The sequence below is a fragment of the Camelina sativa genome, chromosome 1 (assembly GCF_030686135.1).
Source record: "Camelina sativa cultivar CO46 ecotype springtype chromosome 1, ASM3068613v1".
Classification (NCBI taxonomy): Eukaryota; Viridiplantae; Streptophyta; class Magnoliopsida; order Brassicales; family Brassicaceae; genus Camelina; species Camelina sativa.
In genome coordinates, this window is record NC_141880.1 from 5718224 (window position 1) to 5743160 (window position 24937).

General features: G+C 37.1%; 3 protein-coding genes and 3 pseudogenes across 11 annotated transcripts; 3 read left to right on the forward strand and 3 right to left on the reverse strand.

Annotated features, from left to right (window-relative positions):
• The first annotated feature begins 1125 nt into the window (after nt 1–1125).
• On the forward strand, nt 1126–6298 carry LOC104778807 (polyadenylate-binding protein-interacting protein 4). Of its 2 annotated transcripts, none has more exons than XM_010503241.3 (15): nt 1126–1834; nt 2488–2557; nt 2632–2787; nt 2878–3014; nt 3144–3334; nt 3723–3900; nt 3983–4186; nt 4260–4360; nt 4448–4511; nt 4624–4654; nt 5032–5279; nt 5366–5521; nt 5608–5688; nt 5788–5913; nt 5997–6298. In XM_010503241.3, the coding sequence occupies exons 2-15, from the start codon at nt 2509–2511 to the stop codon at nt 6027–6029; spliced, it is 1755 nt and encodes a 584-aa protein (XP_010501543.2). In that variant the 5' UTR covers nt 1126–1834; nt 2488–2508; the 3' UTR covers nt 6030–6298. The 2 variants fall into 2 exon arrangements, with proteins under 2 accessions (XP_010501543.2, XP_087308578.1); XM_087452452.1 differs by having other exon boundaries at nt 1562–1834; nt 2497–2557.
• Nucleotides 6299–13274: 6976 nt separating this feature from the next.
• LOC104778818 (nuclear transcription factor Y subunit A-6) lies at nt 13275–15646 on the forward strand. Of its 4 annotated transcripts, none has more exons than XM_087452468.1 (6): nt 13275–13534; nt 14000–14372; nt 14471–14562; nt 14666–14746; nt 14863–15033; nt 15121–15646. In XM_087452468.1, exons 2-6 carry the CDS (start codon nt 14204–14206, stop codon nt 15364–15366), a joined length of 759 nt encoding a protein of 252 aa, XP_087308594.1. In that variant the 5' UTR covers nt 13275–13534; nt 14000–14203; the 3' UTR covers nt 15367–15646. The 4 variants fall into 4 exon arrangements, with proteins under 4 accessions (XP_087308594.1, XP_087308616.1, XP_087308627.1 ...); XM_087452490.1 differs by having other exon boundaries at nt 13338–13534; nt 14089–14372; XM_087452501.1 differs by having other exon boundaries at nt 13381–13534; nt 14139–14372.
• A 1066-nt stretch (nt 15647–16712) lies between these two features.
• Nucleotides 16713–20854, forward strand: LOC104778835 (scarecrow-like protein 29 pseudogene; annotated as a pseudogene). The gene has a single exon (XR_015590787.1). The product of XR_015590787.1 is annotated as a scarecrow-like protein 29 pseudogene (transcript).
• Nucleotides 18158–19568, reverse strand: LOC104778827 (F-box/kelch-repeat protein At3g13680 pseudogene; annotated as a pseudogene). The gene has a single exon (XR_015590797.1). The product of XR_015590797.1 is annotated as an F-box/kelch-repeat protein At3g13680 pseudogene (transcript).
• Nucleotides 19539–20975, reverse strand: LOC147949587 (F-box/kelch-repeat protein At3g13680 pseudogene; annotated as a pseudogene). The gene has a single exon (XR_015590792.1). The product of XR_015590792.1 is annotated as an F-box/kelch-repeat protein At3g13680 pseudogene (transcript).
• Nucleotides 20976–21037: 62 nt separating this feature from the next.
• LOC147949588 (putative GTP diphosphokinase RSH2, chloroplastic) lies at nt 21038–24391 on the reverse strand. 2 transcript variants are annotated; one of them, XM_087500923.1, is made up of 7 exons: nt 24238–24382; nt 23076–24182; nt 22788–22973; nt 22235–22695; nt 21987–22145; nt 21551–21902; nt 21038–21459 (listed from the first exon to the last, which is right to left on the reverse strand). In XM_087500923.1, exons 2-7 carry the CDS (start codon nt 23772–23774, stop codon nt 21163–21165), a joined length of 2154 nt encoding a protein of 717 aa, XP_087357049.1. In that variant the 5' UTR covers nt 23775–24182; nt 24238–24382; the 3' UTR covers nt 21038–21162. The 2 variants fall into 2 exon arrangements, with proteins under 2 accessions (XP_087357049.1, XP_087357021.1); XM_087500895.1 differs by having other exon boundaries at nt 23076–24391.
• Between the last annotated feature and the right edge of the window lie 546 nt (nt 24392–24937).

Below are 24937 nucleotides of genomic sequence, written 5' to 3' on the forward strand. Positions count from 1 at the left end.
GTTAAATGTTTTTGGCTGTCTAATTTTGCACCCAATTAAAGAAAAAGAAAAGGTAACCAATAATCCATTTTTGTTATCTGTCAATTTTCTCAACTACAATTTTTTCCATAGTTTAAGACAGTGACTCTGGGAAATCAATGTGATACAATGTTACAAGTTTTTTTTTTTTTTTGTTTGGTTACTAGTTTAGCAAGTTACTTCTAATTTATTCAAAATTCATTCAACATTAAAACACAACTAGTTGGCATTCAATAGAAACCAAAAATGGAATATTTACGAGTGTAGTGTATATGTATACATTGTCAGATTTGGTCACAGGAGCGCCGTGAAACAACGGGCGAGAATTAACTACACTGTGGAATTTGTATACACCATTTAAAAAAAAAAATCGAATTTAATATGACATTTTAGTTTTTCTTTTTATTTGCTCTTTCTCTATTTCGTTTCACTAAAACAAGCTGAAACACTATTCTGTTAGAACCCAAAAAAAAAAAAAAAATGATTTTACAGCAATGAATGATCAGATTGGATTCTGCAAAAATATCAATTATTTAATTTTTTACCTCGCCACGTGAATGACTACTGTGTTTTTTCTTGGTTTTTTGTTTGATACTTGTATACTATATAGTTTGTGGTTTTTGTTGTTTCTCTTTCGTTTTTAATGTTTATATAAGTATAACTACGACCTATCCTTTACAACTTCCAAGTAATACCTCACAAAGTGCGTCATTTAAAGCAATAGTATTAACATTGTATTCATACCTCTCTAAAGTCCAACTAATCCATGTTTAATTAGCTTACCTATAATTCACGTGAATCTCATCCGTTAATTATTATTTTTAAGGTGTTTTTTGAATACTTAATTTTATCAATAACGATCACTAGTATTTATGCCTAGCTTTATGATGACAAATAGTATATTGCATTGCACCTTCGAAACTGAAAAAAAGGTATAAAGTGACTTATCTAAAAAAACAAGTGTGATGATGAGACATGCAATGAAGCATGTAAAATATTTTAGATTCAAGCTTATAATTAAATAATCATTTAAACTTTATAGAGTTGTTTTTCCAACTAAGCCTATTAATGCTTTTTTTTCCCCCTCCACCTTCCTGTCTCTCCTTCAAAGCTTAAGCACTTCGATTTAAAAACCATTTTGAAAGCCAAGTTAACCTTATCCCCATCATTAAGCAAACCATGCACTTTTTGAAATTTCATTTCAAATTTGAAGTATCCTTTTGCTTCAGGTTATGCTTCCCTTTTAAAAAACTCTTTATTCTTGCTGATTTTGAAGGCTTGAGCATCCTTTATGTTTTATTCGTGTTAAAAGATCGAGAATGATTCCTTTTTTGAATAATTTATTGTGTGTAAACTATACTCGGATGAAGTTTTTGAAAGTTGTACGTTCTTAGTGGTTAAGGTAAGTGATCGATCAAAAAAAGACTACAGAGAAAAGACAAGTTGACATTCTGAAGTTGACCAAATTCAGTTGGTAGCCCAAGTTAAGCCCATTTAAGGCCCAATCAAAGTAATCAAGTTTATTGTACACTTCCCTGTAGGTGATTCGTACTCTACGAAACGATCAATTTGCTTCTTGCACAAAATCGAAGTGTTAAGCTCAGCTCCGGGATCATTCTCTTCGATTAATCTTTCGCTCTTTGATTCATGGTGAATCCGTTCACCTTCACTCTCTCCGCGTAACCCCTAGCTGTATCTGAAATCCTAACTCGGTGTTGCGTTGGAATACTATCGAGCTCGTCCGTCCCCTTTTAGGATCATTCTTTGATTGGTGTGCTGAAGCGGTTTGGTTTCTGATCGGGTTAGATTTTTTTAGGTAAATATCATCTTCTTAGATTCTTAATATCTGGATTTTTTTGTTTATTGTTCGTTGCTTCTTTGTTCTTTCGCGTTATCGAGCCAGATTTTGGGAATTTGATGATTTAGGGTTTATTTTACTGAAATACGTAGTTCAAACTCGGAATACGTTGGAGATCCCGTTTCTTGATTGCATTTTTGATTCATCTTAATGCATTCCTTTTTTTCGCCTGTGGTTGTACTGTAACTCTATAAGTTTGTTTCCATTTCTTGATTGCAGATGATTGTTTGTGCTGAAACTCTTTTTGTTGTTAATATCTCCCTGTGGCTTAATCGTTAAAGTCAACACTGTTTTTGTTTCCGTTTTGTTTCATCCACACTCTTAAGACTAATCGGCATGTTTGATGCATGAAGCCAACCAAGTGTTGTTGTTTATATGTTTATTTTTTCACTGATTGTATTATCCCTTTAGATAGTAGTAATCTGGATTTCAGGGGAAACATCCTATTTTTAGTTTCCGCTTCAGTGTAGCAATTACGTTTGTGATATTTAATAATGGCTATTTGATGCCTCCAAGGGTTTACACGAACTTAATTCTTCTGACTCATTGCCCTTTAAATTATTTCTTTTTTGTAAGTTACCTTTGACTAACTATATTTTTCCCCTTGTTAGTTTGAACAGTCTAAGGCTGCAATGAGTATCCAACCTATTCAGTCGAAAACTTCATTAAATGGGGAGCCAGGTTAGCTGTTCATATTCTGTGATTTATCTGCAACGTCACCTTCTGATTCCTCATGCTTGTTAATAAATATTCAGCATTCAATGGGGAAGCTGGAAGCTTAAAGAGGCTTTCACATGATCGATTAGTGTACCTCACGACATGTAAGATCGGGCATCATGTGGAAGTGCATCTAAAAAATGGATCGATGTATAGTGGTATATTTCATGCTGCTGATGTAGAGAAGGATTATGGTGAGGCTCTGAATCATTATTTTTTTTTCCTGTAAAGCATGAAAGACACAACCTTTTTCTTGCAACTTAGAAATTGCTTGATACTTCCAGGAATCATTCTAAAGATGGCATGCTTGATTAAAGAAGGTACTTTACGAGGCCATAAATCCCGTTCCGAGTTTGTCAGAAAGCCGCCGTCCAAGACATTCATTATTCCTGCAGATGAAATTGTGCAAGTTGTAGCTAAGGTGTGCTTGCTTTTGTAAACTAAGTGGAATTATTTATTTTTTTAAGTTTATGTCAATGTGTTACATGGCAGGGATACTACTTGGAGTTTTGACATTGTCATTACCTTTTATCATTGATTTTGGTGTTAGGATCTATCTGTATCCTGGAATGGCATGTCAAATGCAGTTCAGAGTGAGAAGCCGGGGGAGCTGTGGACAGACTCTTCTATATCACAGTCTTATCATGTTGAGAGGGAAAGACAGCTGAAACCCTGGGTACCTGATGAGAGTGTTCCACAGCGTGCAGATTTGGAGAATGTGTTTGATAGCCCTTGGAATAGGTATACACACACACATTCATAAATATATTTGTAAATCTTGTCAAACCTATATTCATCAAATCTTAAGTATGCTTATTTGTCAGCTAGATTTTCAGAGCATGGTTTCTTAGCTGAACATTTAGTTGAGAGATAGTGGGAATGAATAGATTATTCTTGTGCTTGCATTTTAGACTATGATTATGATATTCCTTTTGGAAAGCAATTCTCTTTCCATGTGTAGAGCTAGAATTCTATTATTTAGTGAAATCCTTTATATGTTTTGGTGAGGAAGAGCCAGTGGTGAATTTCCTAAGAGTAGGAAGAATAATGTTTGAGTAAACTTTTCTCTGTGGTTACCTGGTTTTTTTTTTACTGGTAAAATGCTTAGATGATTCGTTTCTGCTTGTAGGAAATGGAATCAGTTTGAGGCGAATGAGTCACTGTTTGGAGTAAAGAGCACTTTCGACGAAGAACTCTATACCACAAAACTTGAGAGAGGGACTCAGAGTAAAGAGTTGGAAGAGCAAGCCCGGAGGATTGCGAACGAGATTGAGGGTGAGACTACCCGAGATCTTCATGTAGCAGAGGTAATCAGGGGGTTTTATTTGCACCTTGATTCCTATGTTTTTGTTGTTATGCGATCAAATTTCTAATTATTCTTGCCTGCAGGAAAGAGGCCTTCAGTTAAGTGTGAAATCTGATTTTGACGAGGAAGCCAGATACTCATCTGTCCGTCGAGTTACTGAATTAGATGATAGTGGGTTGGGTGAGGAGGACAACGTACTGCTGGATATTATGACTTTTGGTAGTTTAACTATTTCTGAGTCGCAGGAGTTAGTTTCTAGTAGCAGGAAGCATTATGAAGAATCATGGGTATGGCTGAGTTCTTCTTTGATAGTAGTTTATAGCTGAACGATTGGTAACATTGCCATTCTTTTTCTTTCAGGGTGACATTCAGTCTTCGCGGGATAATACAAATGTAGATCAAAGCTGCTCGACCTCTAAACAGCAATCCAAAGATCTACCTGCCGCAGGAAGCAGTATCAGGTCAATTTTCTTTTGGCTAATAAGCTACGCATCTGAAAAATCATATAAAATATTTTATCACATTGGAAGTTTCTCTTGAAATAATAGTGAGAGCCAGCTAGATGAGCGAAGAAGAACCAACAATGATCAAGAGGTTTCACACAATAACAGAGTAATGTCAACGCCATGTTGATTATGCCGTTAATCATGATTGTATATGTCCTTTCATTGTTGTTCTAGTATTTTTAACATTGGTTATTTGGTTTCCTTCTGTATTAACACAGTCAGCTGAGGAATCAACTTCTGGCCATGGAGGTATACACTACTTCCTTCTTACGCTGTTTTCTGTATCTGACCCACTATAACTTGTTTGCCTGTTTGAACAATTGGTGTCCGCAGAAGTCTGATCGTGTTTTGTTGTTCTAAACGTAGAATCACCTTTCGTTTTATAAGCATGATTCAAGTTTTTTCTCGATCTGACACAATGATTAATTATCACGTTTATCTCAATGGACTATCTAGTGGCATTAGTAATATTCCATTCATGGTGAACTCTGTTAAGGTTGCTAAATGGAATTTAGAAATGTTCATTTGTACACAGGGATTGGTGACCTGTTATGATACTTCCATCTAATTAGGAATCATGTTGTAAGACTTGAGCATTTTGTAAATATGTATTGTGTGGAATGTAGATATCAACGAAAGTGCAAAAATTGGTGGTGGTGCAACATCGGCGTCGAAGGCTGTTACTGAGAGAGAAAGTCAAGTCAGTCAAGGTTCTGGTCAAACAAAATCTGAAAGCTCTTTTGGGCAGTCGGGTTCTAGAAATTCAGAAAGCCGCCCAGTTCCTTCAACATCAAGTCGTCCTGGGCTATCACCAAGCTCATCAATTGGTTCTATGACCTCATCAGAAAAGTCCACGCTTAATCCGAATGCAAAGGTTTTTTGTTTGATTTGTTCAAACTTGATGAAATGTTACTACCGTTTGTTTTTCTTCACTAATTATGGGTCGTTGGGTTTGATCAGGAATTCAAATTCAATCCAAACGCGAAGAGTTTCAAACCACAACCAGCTGCTGCGAGACCTCAAGCTCCAATCCCAGATGCCTCATTCTACTACCCTGGTCCTAGTCATGTTGCTCCTGTTCAGCAGATGCCTGGAATGCCGCCTGTTAATTACGGAGTAAGTTCCCTGTGACATGTGTATATTAATCTTAGTATAGTCTAACTGAATTATGTTTATACAACTCACCGTGTGAAAATTGGCAGGTCCCGCCATATCCTGGCAACCAACCACCGATGATGATGTATCATCCTCAAGGTTATTATCATCCAGGCGGACAACCCCAGGTTTGACACTAATACACAAACCCTACTGAATCCGTATTAACAAAAAAAAAAAAAGGGAAACATCAAAAGGCTAATATTGATGTTGGGATTGTGATGTAGTACCCGCAGCAGCAAATGGTGCCTGGTCAGCAGCAGCAAATGGTGCCTGGTCAGCAGCAGCAAATGATACCTGGTCAGCCTAGGCCAGTGTATTACACGTACCAGCAGCCTCCTCCTTACCAGCAGGTTAAAAATTGCTAATATATATTACCTTTTTGTTTGATGGTCAAAGAGCTACGGATGCTGAAGAAATCTCTGTGTTTTTACAGGACATGCAATATCATAATCAAGGACGAGAGTAATGACTAATGAGTACCCGATGGTGATGATGCTGTTTTTTTTTTTTGGTGAAGGGAGGACATGAACGAACCTTCTAGTTTTATTCACTCTTCTTTCTTCTCTCTCCCTTGCCCAATTACTGAAACCATATTTTTTTTTTTTAGATTCCTCTTCATCTGGTTTTGATATTTCGTGCTGAAAAAAAAAAAATGATAAAGATCCATCTGTAGTCCGTACTGAGTGTACTCTCTGCATTTTTGTTTTGTATCGAAGAAGATAAGAGTTTAGGTTTCTCACGTGTGTCTTCACTTTGACGTCCTCATTTATTTGGTCTCGTGGTTATTATCATAAGTAAATGATCAATTTGAATATGTGGGTCGAGACGTAGCTGAGACCATTTGGTCTGGTGGGCAACAAATACATGTGTTTCAAGGTTTAAGAAAAAAAAGAAAGAGGATCGAATCTCCGTTGAGTCATTGGTTTTAATAATTTGTGCAAATCTCCCTAACTTACAAAGAATTGCGGACTTTGGCTCGTCCTTTCATTTACAGTGAGGTTATTTCAGGCGCAGACATTTATTTTTGGCACGATAATTGGACAGGTCTGGGTCCTCTTCTCGAGATCATAGGGGAGAATGGTCCTCGGGTTACTGGACTTGGTTTGATGTCGAAAGTATCTCAAGCTGTGGTGAATGGAAATTGGTCTATTCCTCGGGGGCGAAACCCGCTGATCCAACTGCTTCGCTCCTGTCTTCATGATCATGCTCCACCAACATCTTCCACTGATCCGGACGTCTTCAAATGGAAACTTCTTCCGGATCAGGCCACTGCCAATTTTTCTTCTTCACGAACTTGGCAGCATCTTCACCCTCCTGGTCCAGCTGTATCGTGGCACTCGCAGATATGGTTCAAGGAGAACATTCCGAAGCTTGCCTTCATGTCTTGGTTAACGGCTCTGGATAGACTAACAACAAGAGATAGGCTGAGAAGTTGGAATGTGCAGGTTCCTACAAATTGTCTTCTCTGCTTGGATGGTGAGGAATCAAGGGAACACCTTTTTTTCCAATGCCCTTTCTCCAAGGTGCTTTGGCTGGATTTCTTTGCTCCACTATCACCTCCGCAATCAACCACATTCAACGGCCATCTTGATTGGCTGAAGTCTCCAACAACGAATCGGAAGCTCAATGCCATTTGCAAGTTGATCTTCCAAGCTCTCATCCACTCCATTTGGTCAGAACGCAACGCCAGATTACATTCTCCATCTACCTGCACAACGACCAAGATCAGGAAGCAGATTCTACTAATGGTGAGGCGTCGTTTGCTGGGGCTTGATATCTCAGCATCATCCACACTAACATCAATCTCTCTCCAGGATACCTATCTCCACCATTGGTTTCAAAACTTTCAAGTTCTCTAATTTGATCTGCACTACCTATCTAATATATTTGCTCGGATGTATTTTTCTTTAAATATCTCCTGCTGTAACAAAACTCGATATTATTTATAACTAGAATTTGTACCTGTGCATGGGATTTTAATTTTTTTTTTTATCAATATAAATTGTTAAAATCAAATATAATCATTCCAACTTTTGGGTATAAATTTATATAAACACTGAACATACTTTACTAAGTGATATACAATAGATATATTGTTGAAGATAATATTTCTTTGTGACATCTATTTGCGTGAGATTTTATTTAATTTTTTTATCAATTAGAATAATTGAATATAAATATAATTATTTAAAGATTAAAAGATAAATATATATAAACGCCATACTTATTTTACTAATCTATATATAACATATATTGTTTAGAGTCACAATAATGTTTTTTCTGGCAAATGAACAATATATCAAGTAATAACAAAAAATGATTTAAGAACCTCACAGGAAGATTAAACAATATTGTCGATAATCTCCTGACTTTTTATCGTTAGAAGAGTTCATTCCATATTTATATCCCATAAAAGCATTTTTTTTAAACTTCTAACATCGAATGTGGATTGTTGATCTAATTATAGAGACCATTTAAACATTTCAATATCACACAATAAATGCAAATATACAAAGTTTCATGAACAGTTTTAGTGTTATGTCGCTGTAATGGGGTTGTCGAAGTACATCACCTACCATAATAGAATTTCCGATCAAGTCGAGAATATCTAAATGGTGAAACATTTAAACCTGACAATGAATATCCAGTCACTAATCCAAGTTACATATTTTTCTAAAACCTCATATGTTATCTGCAGATGTTAATTTTGTGATACAACCTCAGCTTCGTCTTCTATAAAAAACATAGTGTACTTTAAATATGTTGTTTTGCCAATATTTTGGGTTAAAATCATTTGATAAAATTGATGAAGTCTCGCGCTTATTTTATATATATATATATATATATATTAAAATTGTAGCTCCAGTTGATAATATACCTTATGAGATATACTACGCAAATCACATGCCACTTTTTGTAACAGCTTACATATCATTTTTTCTATATTTTCTGACCATTAATTTTCTTTTTATATATGGATTATTTTTTCAAAATTCTTTTTCATAGTTTTCTAAAAAAAGGTGTGACCCTTATAATATCTTCGTTTTAGATTATAACTTTTAAGTTGAGTTATGTAATTAATTTTTTACCTTTATAAGTGAAATTTAATATTAAATCTTTATAGTATATGTTTCTTAGAAACTAATGTTTCACTTTAGTTTTATTTTTCTGTTTAGGTTTTTATAAATACAATTACATAATTGTTTTTAACTCCACCATGCATTAGAATCTAAGGGGCTGTTATTGGAGATGTGATTTCTAAATCTATATAGAATTTTAAATTCTAGAAATCAAAACACATGGATTTTGAAATAACATGTTTTATCCTTGGATTTGAACCCTTCTATTTTACACTTTCAAATCCATTCAAATCCATTTAAAACATACTATGGATTTTGAAATCCAAAAACAAATCATTAAATGAATAACATGAGATTTTAACAAGTATTTGTAAATCATAGAACCAATAACACCTAATTTTGATAAGTATTTTAAAATCAATGATTGAATAATACATGAAATTTGTTTGGATTTCCAAATCCATTAGAATCATAGAACCAATAACCTCCTCTTACTTCTATTCTAAAACTCATCAACCCATTCTAAATTTTGGAATATGATCATTTTTTGGTTATAATTTGAATAATAACATTATTACTAAAACAAACTCATAGTTTTATTTTTACTATTTTAAATTTTTTTATTTATTTTACTTAATTCATTTTTATATAGTTATTAATTTTATTATTTACTAAAAAAAATTTATATTATCTTCATACTATTTTAAAAAGTTGATTAATTTTCGTTAATTTGTTTTTTATTTATTTTTACTATTATTAATTATAAATAATAAATAAGCAATTAATGAATATTTAAAATAGTATTTTTTATGCAAAAAAAAAATATTGATTAGGTAGATGATGATGTAGAGGAATGAGAAGAGAGAAAAGTTAACTTTATATATATATATATATATATAGATAAAAATATACTATCGTACTACACACAGGGACTTAAACTCTCTCTCGGGCACTATTAATGAGACAACCAAAACTTCTCCATTCTCTGACGTCGGTGGAGCCATTGCTCACCGGCGTCGGACTGAATCTCCTTCTCCCGGTTTCTCCTCTGTCCACTGTTTGTTTCCAGCTTCCTCGCTGAGACTTCTATGCTCCGGCTTGCACTTCAGTGGCTCACTAATCTCTTTTGGAGTTAGTTCTTTCTCGGTATATAACCGAAGGTCATTTCCCGACCACCGTGTTTCATCTCTTTTTCCAGATCTGGCGGCCGGAGATCTTATAGGCATTCATCTGCAACAACCGTCTGCAATATCCCTCGCCGTCTCGAATCCCAAACAAATATCTTTGGTTTTGAGTTTTTCCGTTCTCTTCCAAAACTACTCTTTTACCCAAACCATTACACGGATACTCTATTTTCCATCCCCACTAGTTGCTACTCCGACCTACAGTGGTCGAGATTGTGTCTCAGCGTTTAGCCGAAGAGCCTCTTTACATGGATCTGCAGAAGATCTCGCTGCTTCTGATTCCTTTGGGTGGAGTTCGAGTCTCACCGATGGATGCTATTCCGTTTTCTGCAAGGACCAAACCCACATCTGGATCTCTATTGCTGTGATATTTGTTGGGTCATTTTCCGTCGAGGCAGTGCTTGGATTTCTAGATCTGGTGGCCGGAAATCAAAATATCGCCATGTCAGTCGTCTGTTCGCTCATTCCTCCGCACGTTCTGGTCTTCGAAGAGTTCTGCCTCCTCCTTCCTCCGCAAAACCCCAGATCCTTCAATCTTGAGGAGGTGAGAAGTCTTGAGGGCATGGTTTTTTGCTCTGTTGGCTGCTCCAGTGGCCCTTGTTCGGGTCTTCCAGATTCGGTGTCGTTGTTGCCAGTGACGTCTATGTGCAACCGCAGTTTGTTTTCGCCGTTGTCATTGTCCCATCTATACGTTGGAGATCTAGATCTATTGAATGGTGGTTGTGTCAAACCTTGCCGGAGGCGCGTGTGCCAAACCGCCAGCCTCGCCTCATGCTGCCGTTGCTGCTGTGCTTTCTATCTAGTATATCAAACCTATGATTTAGGGTTGCCATTGTTAAATCATTTCTGGGTCAGGCCCAAGAATTTCTCAACTGGACTAGCATATATTGTAAACTTAAAGCCATTTTTGCCTATCAGATTAAGTACATTTGAGGCTAGGTCCATTAATTTTTGGTTATGTACTTTTATTAATTCCACGAGAATGTTGGCGTTAAGATATTGCTTTAAAATCCAGTTCCAATTATGGAATGTGATGCCTAATTCCTCCTTAGGGGAGAGCACCTTCCTTTAAGAGAAAAAAGACTTTTGTGTTCATCGAATAAGAAAAATATCATCCCAATTGCTTACTATCCATCTCTTATTTATTTCCTCCCAATTGGAGAGCAACTTTCTCGACGAGTCCATTCCCTTGACTACACAATTCCGTCTTGATTCACCCTTTCTGCTATTCATTCGGTTAAGCTCTTTCACAGGGGTGTGGCAAGAAGGTTTTATCTCAGATCTTTTCTCCGTCACTCGACTTCTGGGAACTTGTTCCCAACCTACTCTCCCTTTCTAGGGAGCCGAAGACTTATCATCTTTAGTGCAAGCTAGGTTTATAAAAACCCGTTGGAATCTCAGCATTCCACTGCGGCATATCGTCATTTCACGGCCAATGAATAGGTCTTGGGCAGCCTACTGTCACTTCATTTGGCCTATCTTCCTGGTGGTTCTCACTATCTATAGGATCTTAAGACCTCTTTATCTTAGTTTAAGTATTTATTGTATCTTTTGTTCTTTCTACTGTAGATGCTCGCAAGCTTGTTTTACCCTTTGTTGTAGCTTGCTCTGGGTGTTGTGCTTTTTTTTAAGCAACACATTATGGCTTTTTTTCCTCCTGTATAAGTTCGTTGGTTGTATTATATTGTTCTTAGAGTGGAGTACCATAAACCTTATACCTTAAGTTAATGGAGTGTATGTTTGACAAAAAAAAAAAAAATATATATATATATATATATATATAGATAGATACCCGTATCCTGTTAAAAAAAAAAAAACTTACAAACAATATTCCCTTGTCTAATGTCGTAAACTAAAAACATTATTGTTTTGGTTTAGTGGGGGATATTTCAATTGCAATAGACTTATGGGAAATTATGATTGCCGCTCACCAATCTTCATCCAGAATTTATTTTTGCTATAGCTTTCTTGTAAGAGCATCTGGAATGGTCATGTAAACTCTATTATAGAGTAGTTTTTTTGCTCCAATGGATCTCTATTTTCATCTCTATAATAGAGATTGCTATTTTTTTCCTCTATTTTTAGAGGAACTCTATTTTTTCTTCTATAAATAGAGGTGAACTATTTTATTTGCAAAGTAGTCCTCTTAATATTTAACTTATTTTATTTATGACCAAAATAAATAAAATAAATATTTTTAAGAACTAATAATTCAAATTTAATAAAATAAGTATTTTTAAAAACTAATAATATAAATTTAAGTATAGATATTTAGTCTAAAATATTGAGACTACCATTTGGAAAAGATAATTTCTATAAATTATAATATTTATTTTTCATTCAATCCATAGTAATTATTTTAATACAAAAAACTAATAACTTAATAATCGGGATCCACCAATATCGCTAAAATATTGTGAAAGTGTTACAAATTTAATTTAAATAAAAATAATAATTTTATGAAAGTGTTACAAATTTAAAGTAAAATGAGTTAGTTTGCAATTTTTATAAATAAAAGATGTTAATTGTAAAATAAAAAAGAATCTATTTGAAATATTCTTTTTAAAAGAAAAAATAGAGAAAACCATTGGAGTAAAACTCTTCTCTATTATAGAGATCATCTATTATAGAAGAAACCATTCGACATGGTCTAAGTCACTTATTCAATTGCTAATTACGCTTTCAGTTTTTATTTTATTTTTTATTTTTAATACAACTTTTCACGAAATTTCATGGTGATTTGCTAAGATACCGAAAGAAGGCAGGGTGAATAAGGGAAGGAATACTCTCAATTATAATACCTTGCTTGTTGTGTTGGGGAATTTTCTTCATCTTACAGGTTGCGAGAACAATATAAATGGGGAGAAAAGTGATTATGCCCCCTACCTTGACTTAATTTTCAGTTTCTTTTCACGCGAAGTAAAATTATATATGTAGCCTAAGCCTAAACCCCCATAAACTAAATCAAGTAAATAGATTGTTGAAAGGGCTATTAATCCACCGAGACTTTTTTTTTGGTTTATTACCGATCCAAAAACACCAGACGTGAATATCACGCACCCTCGACAAGCGCGTGAATTTATGAACAGCGATGTGGAGGCTGTGAATTTAATAATCAAAAAAAAAAATGGTAAGTAAAGTAAAGTAAAAGGGTACAACAAATGTCTCTATGTGATGCAGATTAAGGTGACTAATTCTCTCATTAACACAACATCAACATGATGATTATTCTCTCTTCCATATGTTTTGTACCCATTTTTTTTGGTTTATACAAAAAAGGGTGTATTTTGAGCTGATTATATTACTTAGTAAATGAGTTTTACTGACCAAGTCTAAGGGACATAAAATAGAAAAAAAAAAAGGAAGAAAGACAAGGAGTGGTTCATAATGTAAACAACGAATAATTAATAATACTGTTAACTAATAGTGTCAGCGAAAAAAGGTAGTGTTCATGGTGAAATAGTACTAGTAGAATTGGGAATATAAACATTGGTAAAAGCTTTTGTAGCCATAGCCAATAATATTAAATACTACCAAATTTTGCAGAGACAGTGAAATTGATTAAGAGATAAAAGAAGAAAAAGCCATGTTTTGAGGAAGGAGACATGCATCATCTCACCCTTACATGATTTTTTTCTTTCTTTTATTTTCTCTTTCTCTCCATCTTCACACCAAAGTCCATAAGATAGATTCTCTCTAATTTTTGGGTAAGTTTTTTAGTCGCTCTATTTGACTCTACTTGTTGTACTCTGCTTTGCTTTGCTTTGAGAGGGTTCCTAAAAAAAACCCATTTTTGGGTGATTGGTGAGAACATCTGAATGCTTTTTTTTGTTTGTTTCTTCTTTTTTTTAGTTATGTTCTGTTTTTCTCGCTTTTTCATTGGATCATACCAAGTTCGTAGGCTCTTAAGTCGATTGAGTTAGTGGAATTGCATGTTCAGTGATTAATCAAAAATCTGTTTTTTTATTATTATTATTTATTAATCTGATTTGTTAGGCCGTTGATTCTCAAAGTCTGAATCTTGCTATCTATCTTTACTATGATTATTGGATCTGCTCTTAGATCTGTTGTTTTGTTGCTCTATACTTTTGAATCAAGAATGGTTTTTAGATTACTTCCTCCAAGTGATTGCAATATCTATCATAACTGGTTTTTACTTATTGGGTTTATAGTTGTTGACTGAGTAAAAAACATCTCTTTGTCTCTTGATGGATCTACTGTGGTCTGGAGATGAGCTTATTGAACTGTAGTAGTGTCTCAGACAATGCAAGAGTTTCGTTCATTGCCTTACCCCGCAACTTCTTAGGACAGCTCTGTCTTCACTAACTCAAAAACTCCAAGGATCTTCTTCCGTGACTGACAACAGCACTTTGACGATGGAGATGATGTCTACCCATTTCCCACGGATGAAACAAACTGATTTTCAGTTGCAGGACCATGATTCCTCCTCTACTCAGTCCACTGGAGGAGAGTCATATAGTGAAGTTGCAAGTTTAAGCGAACCTAATACTCGTTATGGCCACAACATTGTTACCCATCTCTCAGGTCCACTTGTCAACTTCTTGAATAAGAGTCCACATTGTGTCAGCTGTTATCCTGTTAGTAGTTTTGGCTGATCGAATGGCTTCTTGTTTTTGATGCAGGTTACAAAGAAAACCCGGAGAATCCTATTAGAAGTCATTGCAAGTCAATCTTGTCGAAGGTTTCACAACATTCCGTGGTTCCTCCTATTGAGGTTAATTAGTCTATCATCTTTAGATCTTAGTGTGAATCTTGTCGTACATGAGACTGAGTCTAAAGCTACGCACTTCTTGATTCTGATGTCTATATGCTCTCAGGCGGCTTCTTGGCCTTTACACAGCACTGAAACGCCACATTTCAATGGTTACTTGTCTTTTCCGTATGCATCACAACACACGGTAATACACTTTACATCTTAAGATAATGCTCATGTTGCATCTTGTCTCAGTGAATCCTCTGCACTTAAAAAACAATTCTTGATCGTATGAAGTATTTGTTATTAAAAACTTTGTAGGTGCAGCATCCCCAAATTGGAGGGTTGGTTCCTTCTAGAATGCTTTTGCCTCACAACATTCCAGAGAATGAACCAATTTTCGTTAATGCGAAACAGTACCAAGCAATTCTACGTCGTAGACAGCACCGTGCAAAGCTTGAAGCTCAGAACAAGCTCATCAAAGTCCGCAAAGTATGTTTATCTCTGTTGCACCACATAGAACAACATAAAGTTTCAATTATAATGTGTAAGACCAATTCTGTGTATGAAATTATGCAGCCGTACCTTCACGAGTCGCGCCACCGTCATGCGTTAAAGAGAGCAAGAGGCTCTGGTGGGCGTTTCCTCAACACAAAGAAGCTTCAAGAATCAAAACCTCCTCCATTCTCGGGCTCACCGCATGTCTGCAAGAACTCTCCGGGAAAGTTCTGGCAACAGGACATAACCGGGAACAACAACGACATGTTCCAACAAAACGGGTTCTCAGGTTATCCATCAAACCACCATGTCTCAGTTCTCATGTGAGACTCTTACTCTGTGGCAAGTGGTTAATGAGAATCATGACGGGAAGTCATCCTTGGCTATATATTGATCCATAAAAGTTTCTGTTTTACAAGTTTGCTTTCATTCTACTGCAAAAGAAGTTGAAATCTTTCAACAGTTTTCATTCCTTTTCTTGTCTTTCATTTTTCTAGTGTGCTTGTTGCTGAGTTGTTTATACTTTGATTTAAACTTCGATTACGTGTGCACCCACATGGATTTGTGATTTTATGTAATGTATAAATGATTTGTTTTTAGAGCTCAATATTGTTGCCTATTTTAGTCTGTTTCCAAACCAAATTTCGACATCAACCATAATTGGTAACAAGGCCAATGACATGATAAACACTTTCGGCTTTTGTCAATGTTTAATTTGTAATTTTACTTTTAGTATAATGGGAAAACTTCTAGAGCAAACTAAAAGACTCTCCATGGGACAAGGTTTTGTCGACGTTTATTATACTTAGTCATTGGAAAATTTGACAGAGTGGTTTTATCTTATAGATTTCAAAAGATGAAGACATTTTTCATATCTTCCATTTTACATACATATTTTCAAAACGTTTTTGCTTTTGTATGGATGAATTGTATATCCAACCATAAAAAGGCTAGACACAATCAGTCAAATGTCATTTGATCATCTTGGAACAAAAACATCTTTGTCTACGCCTCATTTTATTAAGGTTATATTATGTCTTGACGTTTACATATCCTCCAATCATTTCTCAGTTCTTACAACCAACCAAATCGTTACGCTTACATTCCTTCACCAACCAAATACGCATACAGCTTTGAAGCAATATTTGATCAGGACATCTCTCTAAATCTTTCAACAATGTTATGAATATTGTTATAAATTCAGACCAGTACTTTTTAGTGACAATAAAAATATTATCCTAGAAACCTACCAAGTTGCTAGAAGAAGATAACATATTTATTACTTTAATCCCTCAAATTTGATATAGTGATTTATTTCCACATGTAAATGTCCATTTAGGTAGTACTACTACCTAACTATAACATTATATATAATCTCTGATATGCAACATATTCAGTATATATAGTACAACCTACAACAATGGTCCCAAATTGCAATATGTGATGAGACTAATTGACTTGTGGAATGCCAATCAAATTGTAATACTCAAATGATACTTTCACAAGCCTTATAACCATTTTTCTAAAAGTAGGTTACTAATCAATGTAGTTATCGACACACTCCTCTATAGAAGACCACACGCCATTTCAATATATATTCAAATCTCATCTAGAAATTCTCTAGTCCTGTTACTGTTGTTTATCTTTTACCTTAACCTATCAAATAGTCACAAACTATACCTTTTTCATCATTTATTCAATGTCGTTAGAAGAAACAGAACCACCGAACCAGACTCTAGATCATGTCCTAAGCTGGCTCGAGGATTCTGTTTCCTTATCCCCATTACCAGGATTCGATGATTCTTATTTGCTCCAAGATTTTGATGGGTCTCAAACGTGGGAATGGGATCAGACTCAAGACCCGGAACATGGTTACATTCAAAGCTATAGTCAAGATCTTAGTGCATATGTGGGTTGGGAAGCAACTAACATGTAAGTGGTAACAGGAGGTCCACCCATTGATTTGTATCCTTCACCTGTAATTCAGCAACCAAACAATCAGTCCAGGAAAAGGAGCAGTGACAAGCTTATCGAGGCCCAACACGTGAAAAGATCAGCAAGGAGCAAGAAAAAATCAAACAAGTCTAGTGAGAAGAGCTGCAAAGATGGTAACAAGGAAGAGAGATGGGCAGAGCAACTACTTAACCCTTGTGCCTTGGCTATTACGGTCAAGGAACTCATCAAGGGTTCAACACTACCTTTGTGTTCTCTCTGAACTTGCTTCTTCATCTGGCGATGCAAATCGTCGGCTTGCAGAGTTTGGACTTCGCGCTCTGCAGCATCATCTTTCATCATCCTCTTTGCCATCATCCTCGTCGCGCGTTGTTGCGTTTGCTTCAACAGAAGTGAAGATGTTTCAGAAGACTTTGCTTAAGTTTTATGAGGTAAGCCCTTGGTTTGCTTTGCCTAATAACATGGCAAACTCAGCAATCCTGCAAATTCTAGCACAAGAGCCCATAGATAAAAAGGATCTGCATATTATTGATATCGGTGTCTCTCACGGTATGCAATGGCCCACTTTGTTGGAGGCTCTGAGCTGCAGATCAGAAGGACCTCATCCTCATGTTCGAATAAGTGTTGTATCTGATCTTACCGCAGACATAACTTTCTCTGTTGGTCCACCCGCTTACAGTTATGATTCTCAACTCCTTGGCTTTGCTCGGTCTCTCAAGATCAACCTCCAGATTAGTGTAGTTGACAAGTTCCAACTCATCGATACCTCACCTCACGAGACGTTGATCGTCTGTGCTCAGTTTAGGCTGCATCACCTGAAGTATAGCATCCCTGAAGAGAGAAGCGAAGCTCTGAGGGCACTGAGAAGTTTAAGGCCAAAAGGAGTGATTCTTTGTGAGAACAATGGAGAAGGCAGTACCAGTGGGGACTTTGCAGAAGGTTTCTCCAGGAAACTTGAGTATATGTGGAAGTTTCTGGATTCAACAAGCTCAGGATTCAAAGAAGAGAATAGCGAAGAGAGGAAGCTAATCGAAGGAGAGGCAACAAAGGTGTTGATGAATGCAGGAGAGATGGATGAAGGAAAAGAGAAATGGTATCAGAGGATGAGAAAAGCTGGTTTTGCTGCAGAAGCATTTGGTGAAGATGCGATTGATGGAGCCAAATCTTTACTGAGAAAATATGACAAAAATTGGGAAATAAGAATGGAAGATGGAGACACCTTTGCCGGGTTAACATGGAAAGGAGAGGCAGTTTCCTTTTGTTCATTGTGGAAGTAGCTAGCCATCTTTTTTACGTTTGTCTAACTGAAAAAAGATAAACTAATCTAACTGTACTAAACTTGGAACATAAGAAGGGCACACAAGTGGGACACAATATCTACGGAAAGTATGTCCATATCTGTCAGGTTTTCCCACATTGGGAGCTTCTCTGATATTCACAGACTTGAAGTATCCTCCTCCATTTTGTCCAATGATGTGAGCTGTTTGGTAGCGACAAGTCTCGGTTTGTTCATATCCGTCAAGATCGAAAACCACGGCGACTCTCTTGTCCTCGTCAATGAGGAAACTCGCAGCTTCAACATCAAACTTAAAGCCAGTGAGTGGTCCCATATCCACTTTTAAAAACATGCTCCAAGACACGGCACTAGGCTCGATCTTAGTGGTGATCCAAATCTCCAAGCACCTGTCATAGTGTTGATATAACACGGCGAGCTGCTCTTGTCTGACACAAGATAGAGACACAGTCTCTTCATCATGAGAGTGAAACGGCAGAGGAAGACGCGTCCCAAACCTCTCTGCTGTGAAATCAAAACAGAGTAGAAAAACTGGAAGGTCTGTTGTATCTACTTCGTCCGACTCGATTCCCTCTTCTGGCGGCATTAGCTTCTCTTGAGCGTAAAAGTAACTGTTTCCCTCCTTCAAAGACACGCCTCGTTGAAAAAACTCAATATTCCAGTCGGGAGTGACATCAAGAACCCTCCATGAGTTAGAGCTAAATTCGTAGATTTCGAACCCAAAAACAAGCTCTTCGAGGTAATAATCAACAAACCTCAAGACTTTGTGGTTACGGTTCTTGTTGTCATAACCGATAGCATAATTATCTAACCTGTGGAAACTGTCTCTCTGTTGGATCCATCTCGTTTGCCCTAAATAGGGATTCCATACCAAGAGCCTCGAGTTGTCCTTGAGAACGCATAACAATAAACAGTCACTGTGAAAGACTTTAGATACCTCGATTTGGTCAAGTACACTTACTTGGTTTACTACAAACGGATCAACCAAGTCTCCTCCTTCCTTGTCGTTGCGGATTCCTTGGAGATTGGATCTCAAGGAACAAACCCTATTATCCATCATCATGAACCCCAGAAACTGATTACTTGCCGCCGGCACTTCTTCTCCAAATATCTCTGTTACCAAGCCCCCAGAAAGATCCGACATCATTGTTTGTAGGTTTCGAAAAAACACGGCTGCGATGAATTATAGTTTCAGTACTTATAATAACATCGTTAGGTTTGTACTTGTAGTAGGTTGCGAATCCAACGGACAAAGCACAAATCACAAATCACCACTTAAACATCACAGACACCTACATGAACTTGTTTTTAGAAAATATAAACATTACGAAAACAAGCCCTTGTGAATAGCAGCTAATGGTTATAAAGATTATCCAAGTAGATAAATTGCATTAATGGACACAAATGGGAACTACTCAATCTATCTTGACTAAACTTGGAACATAAGAGGAGCACACAAGTGGGATCACAGTATATCCTTGATTCGGCGGAACTTCTCCAATATTCACAGATTTGAAGTATCCATCTGGTCCAATAATATGCGCTGTCTGGTGGCTACAGGTCCCAGTCATAACATGTCCGTCAAGATCGAAAACCACAGCGACTCTCTCTTCCTCATTAATGAAAAAGCTCCCAGGACAAGGGTCAATAGGGAAACCAGTGAGCTGATGCATATCCACTTCCAAGAACTTGCTCGAAGACACTTCACCGTGACCAATCTTATTTGTAACCCAAATCTCCATTACCTCACATGTCTCCCAACGTTGATGTAACACAGCAAGCTGCTCGTCTCTGACACAAGATAGAGCCAGAGTGTCTTCATCAGAAGCGACAAACGGCAGAGACAGACGTGGTCCAAACCTCTCTGATGTAAAATCAAAACAGAGCAAAAAGTCATGAGTCTCTGTTACTCCTCCTTCCAATATTACCTTCTCTTCAGCGTAGAAGTAAGCATACCCTTTCAAAGACTGGCCTCGTTGATGAGACCGTATTATCCCGTTGGGAGTGACATCATCAAGAACCTTCCACGAATGAGAGCTAAAATCATAGATTTCGCAACCAAAAACACGCTCGCTGGATCGATAAAAATCAAAAACCCTCAAGATTTTGTGGTTACGGTTGTTGTCATACCCAAGAGCAAACCTATCAAATATGTCAAAGTTGTTACTAGGTTGGATCAACCTGGTTTGCCCTAAATATGGATTCCATACCAAGAGTGCTCGAGTTGCGTCCTTTGGGGACGCATAACAGTAAACCATCACAGTGCAAGGCTTTAGATACCTCGATATTGTCAAGTACACTTACTTGCTTTATAGATGGATCAACCAAGTCACCACCGTCGTCGTTTCGGATTCCTTGGAGATCAAACCTCAGAGAGCAAACCCTAGAATCCATCATCATAAACCCTAGAAACTGATTCGTTGCTGCTGCTTTACCAAAGATCCTATTTTTGGAGAGAGCGTTCCATTTTGGGCAAGTAGATCGCACTGATCTGAGAGAGGTCATAGGAACCCTAGCGAGTATCTCCGCTACCAAATCCTCAGTAAGATCCAACATCGTCGTCGTCGTCGTCATTCCCAAAAAAACAACAAAAATTACATAAACGGCGTAGTAGAGAAGCTGTTGCAGAGACAAATGAAACGGCGTCTCGATGAAAGAGATTATAAGATTTCGTTAATGGGCTTACAGATTAAAAAGGGCCTAAACTTGTGATTGGTTTTATAGGGCCTAAACTTGTGATGGGTTTTATACTTTTTAGCTATTCTTTTAAAGCTTAAATTGAAGCAACGGAACTATTTGTTATGTACAAGAAATTAATCGTTACTATAAATATATACAAATTACATGGACTAGTTAACAATTTGAAGACTCGTTCATCAGCTTCCCCATCCGACCATAGTTCCAGGGCGGGAAAACGCGAGTCCACGATCATACATCCGTTGAATCTCTTCTCTGTATTCAGTCAGAGACTCATCAGGAATTGGTGGAGTCAGCTCAACCACATCACCCATCTTCAGCTTCCACTTGAGGTCACTTACATGTCTTTGGTTTAGCCTTGGTCTTAGTTCTTCCTTTGCTGGTATCCCGTACATGGACCACCTCGAGCTCCCAGGCCCCGCCCGGCTCAGTAGATCCGAGACTGTAGAACTCGCTGGAAATTCTTGCACAGACATCTGCATTTTCTTGATTTTTTCAGTATAACAATCAAAGTGTAAAAACTCTTTTTGTACTAACTAGGCAAGGTTATTAAAAGTTATAACAAACCTTGTCATTTTCGATTACGATGACATAGACTGGTCCGTCCTGGCTACTGTTAGGCTTGTAAGAAGCCGGGCAGTCCTCGGAGTGAGATGGAAACTTGCAAGGGGGTTTGATGGTATCAGAAGAACTGATGGAAGATCTGTCTTTGCTCATTGCTTCGCAATGCCAGGTTACGACCCACCTAGCCCATTCAACCATCTGAAGAACAAACGAAGAGTATTTGCAGTCACCTTCCTTATACCTCCAGTGAGCTGCAAACCCGAATTCTGCTTGCAAATGCATCTCTTGTGTACGTATTTGGACTTCAAGTGGGACTGTTCCATTGTCCATCACTACCGTATGCAAAGATTGATACCTAATAAAATCCAATTTACCAAAGTGAGATTGATTACATTTTAATAAGCCACAACCAACCACAACCTAAAACGACGAGATATACCCGTTGAACTTGGGATCAGTTATGTAATCCTTCAGCTTTCCAGGAACTTCAGACCATACACTATGTACTACTCCTAAGGCCTTGTAACAATCTCCTTCGTTGTCAACAATCAAACGTAGCCCATGAATGTCATGGATTTCATCCACTGTTAGCTTTTTCCTGGTACAATCGAAAGGGCAACATCAACGTTAGTCTTCTAGTAACACTCACTCTGTTTGTTCTGTAAAAAGAGAGGAAAGAGAACTTACTTTAACATCTTGCTGTAGATACTATACAAGCTCTTGTGACGGCCACACAGAACATGATAAGAAATGCCTTCTTTCTTAAGAGCTTGCTCCAATTTTTCTATCGCAGAAGTAATCATGGCTTCATCGAATGAATCCTCGAGCATGGTTGACATCTCATTATGCTGGTCTGGGTGAAGATGCTTGAAACACAGATTCTCAAGCTGAACTTTCCATGTAGAGATTCCCAAACGATTAGCCAAAGGTGCGAATATTTCCAGCGTCTCTTTAGCAAACCTCTGCTGCTTCACTGGGGACAAAGCGTAAAGCGTCTTCATGTTGTGTAATCGATCAGCCAGTTTTATAAGAACAGCTCTTGCATCTGCCATTGCAAGAAACATTGTGTGCAATCGATCTGCTTCAACGGTTTTACACGCTGTATTGTTCTCTCTAGCCAGTTTACTCAATTGGCTAAGCTTTGAAACCTATACAAAACACAAGACATTGAACTCAATTAGCTAACACACACGGATTTCAAAACCAAGAATCTCAATCAATAAATGTCCATGTTCCTTACCCCTTCGACCAAATCAGCAACTCCTGCTCCAAAGTTTCTAAGAATATAATCATAGCTCATGAACGAATCATCCATAGTATCATGGAGAAGGCCAGCAACAACAACAGTTGAGTTAGCTCCGATTTTAGCCAACAACATAGCAGTCTCAACGCAATGTTGAAGGTAAGGATCACCACTAGCTCTCATCTGATTACACACACACATCAAACAAAAAGTTTCAGTCACCAAAAAAAAGCATACAAAAACTGAAACTTTCATAAAAATGAGACTGTTTTTTTTTTTTTCTACCTGTCCTCTATGAGCTTTCTCTGCTTCATAAAACGCTTTGATAACAGATTCATCCTTGAAGATCTCATGTCTTAATTGAGCACGTCTTAGCAAATCCCTAGCATATGGCTTTCTCGTGTCAACCCCAAAACCATCCTCCATAGGAAACGTAAGCTCATCAACGAGAACAGAATCCGAAGATCCCAATTCGTAATCAACACACGACCCAAGAGCTTTCTTCACGAATCCGTTAAACAATCGACTACTAGCTCCAACACGAAACGAGCCATCGAGATTCCGATCACGAGACGTTCTCATCGGAGGGCTACAACTAGACGAGACAGGACCATGAAAAACAGAGATAGGGCTCTGGTGGTGATCTCGTCTAAGACAAGAAGAATTCACAAATTTCGCAGGGGAATAACAAAAGGAGCTGCTCAAGCTCAGATCTTTCAAATCATCACGTAGTGAAGAGAACTCATCAACTCCGGTTGAGTAAGAGGAAGAGGAAGACGAAGATTTGCCGGAGAAAAGAGAAGAGAGACCTCCGACGACGATTGGCTTCTGAGGAGAGGAGGAGGAGGAGGCCATGGAAGAAGGAGATGATGAAGACGAACTCCTGGAAGTCAGATCGAGATCACATGATGAGATCTGATGTGGCGTGGAACAAACGCTGCTTGGTGGGCTAGCGTATAGTGCTATAGTCGTCGCCACCACCATTGGAGCTCGTTGTTTCTGCTTTACAATCCTAAGTTTCAGTTTTTTCTTTTTTTTTTTTTTTTTTTTTTTTTAAAGTTTGTCTCAGAAATCAAAAGAATAAACGAACGGAATTAGCTCCTCAAAATCGTCAATTTTTCCCGGGGGAAAATTAAAAAAAAAAAAAAAGTCACCTCTTTTATATTGAAACAAACAGATTCACTCAATACCCACGAGTTCTAACACGAAACCCAGATGTATACGGACCTCTAGGAAGAAAAAAAATAACTTAGATTTGGAGGAAGAAGAGAAGAAAGGTATGTACAATTTATACGAGTTATTGAATATGAAAAGTTGAAGGAAAGGGTCTAATGGAGACAAGAGGGGAAGGGAGGGTGTGCGAGGAAGGAGAAGAAGAAGAAGAAGAAGAGACTTGGACGCAATAAGGGAGGGTGTGGGAGGAAGGAGAAGAAGAAGAAGAAGAGACTTGGACGCTTTGCTTTAAGGAAGAAATTATAATAATATCTGTATTTGATTTTTCTTTTTTTTTTTTTTTTTTGTTTCGTTAATTAGAAGAATTTAGAAGAAACCAGTGAGTGTCTCTCTCTCTCTCTCTTGCTCTGTTCTTATTCGTCTGTTTTAAGTTCGGCCGACCAAAGCTTAAACCGAAGTTATACTATTACGCAAATACCCTTTTACGCTTAATCCGGTCTCATTACTTACTACTATTATTAACCAAGTGGAGTTTATTATTACAGTGACTACAGTCTAGAGAGCTCGTTATCCATTATGAGAGAGATGTTTAAGATAGAATATTTGTTAGTGATGCATCCCCGAATCAAAGATCTATGAAAATGAAATGATCTTCCGATTTTGTGTTTACATTTTGATCATATGAAACTTGTCGTCCAAATCCAAAACACGAATTAGAATAATGCTACGGATATTATTAGTTTAATCCCTGATTCGTTGTGATTAAATAGACTTTGCGATAATAATTTTAATTAAATTGATGACACGCTAAAAAAAACTTGATTAATGGGAATCCAATCAGATGACATCGATATGATCCCAACTTCAATTTGCCTATAAAATACTCAAAACTTATAAACAGGATAAGGTGTGATTGGTAACCAAAAATAAAGTAGTACAAAATGTACATTTTGATTTTTTTACCAATTACAAAA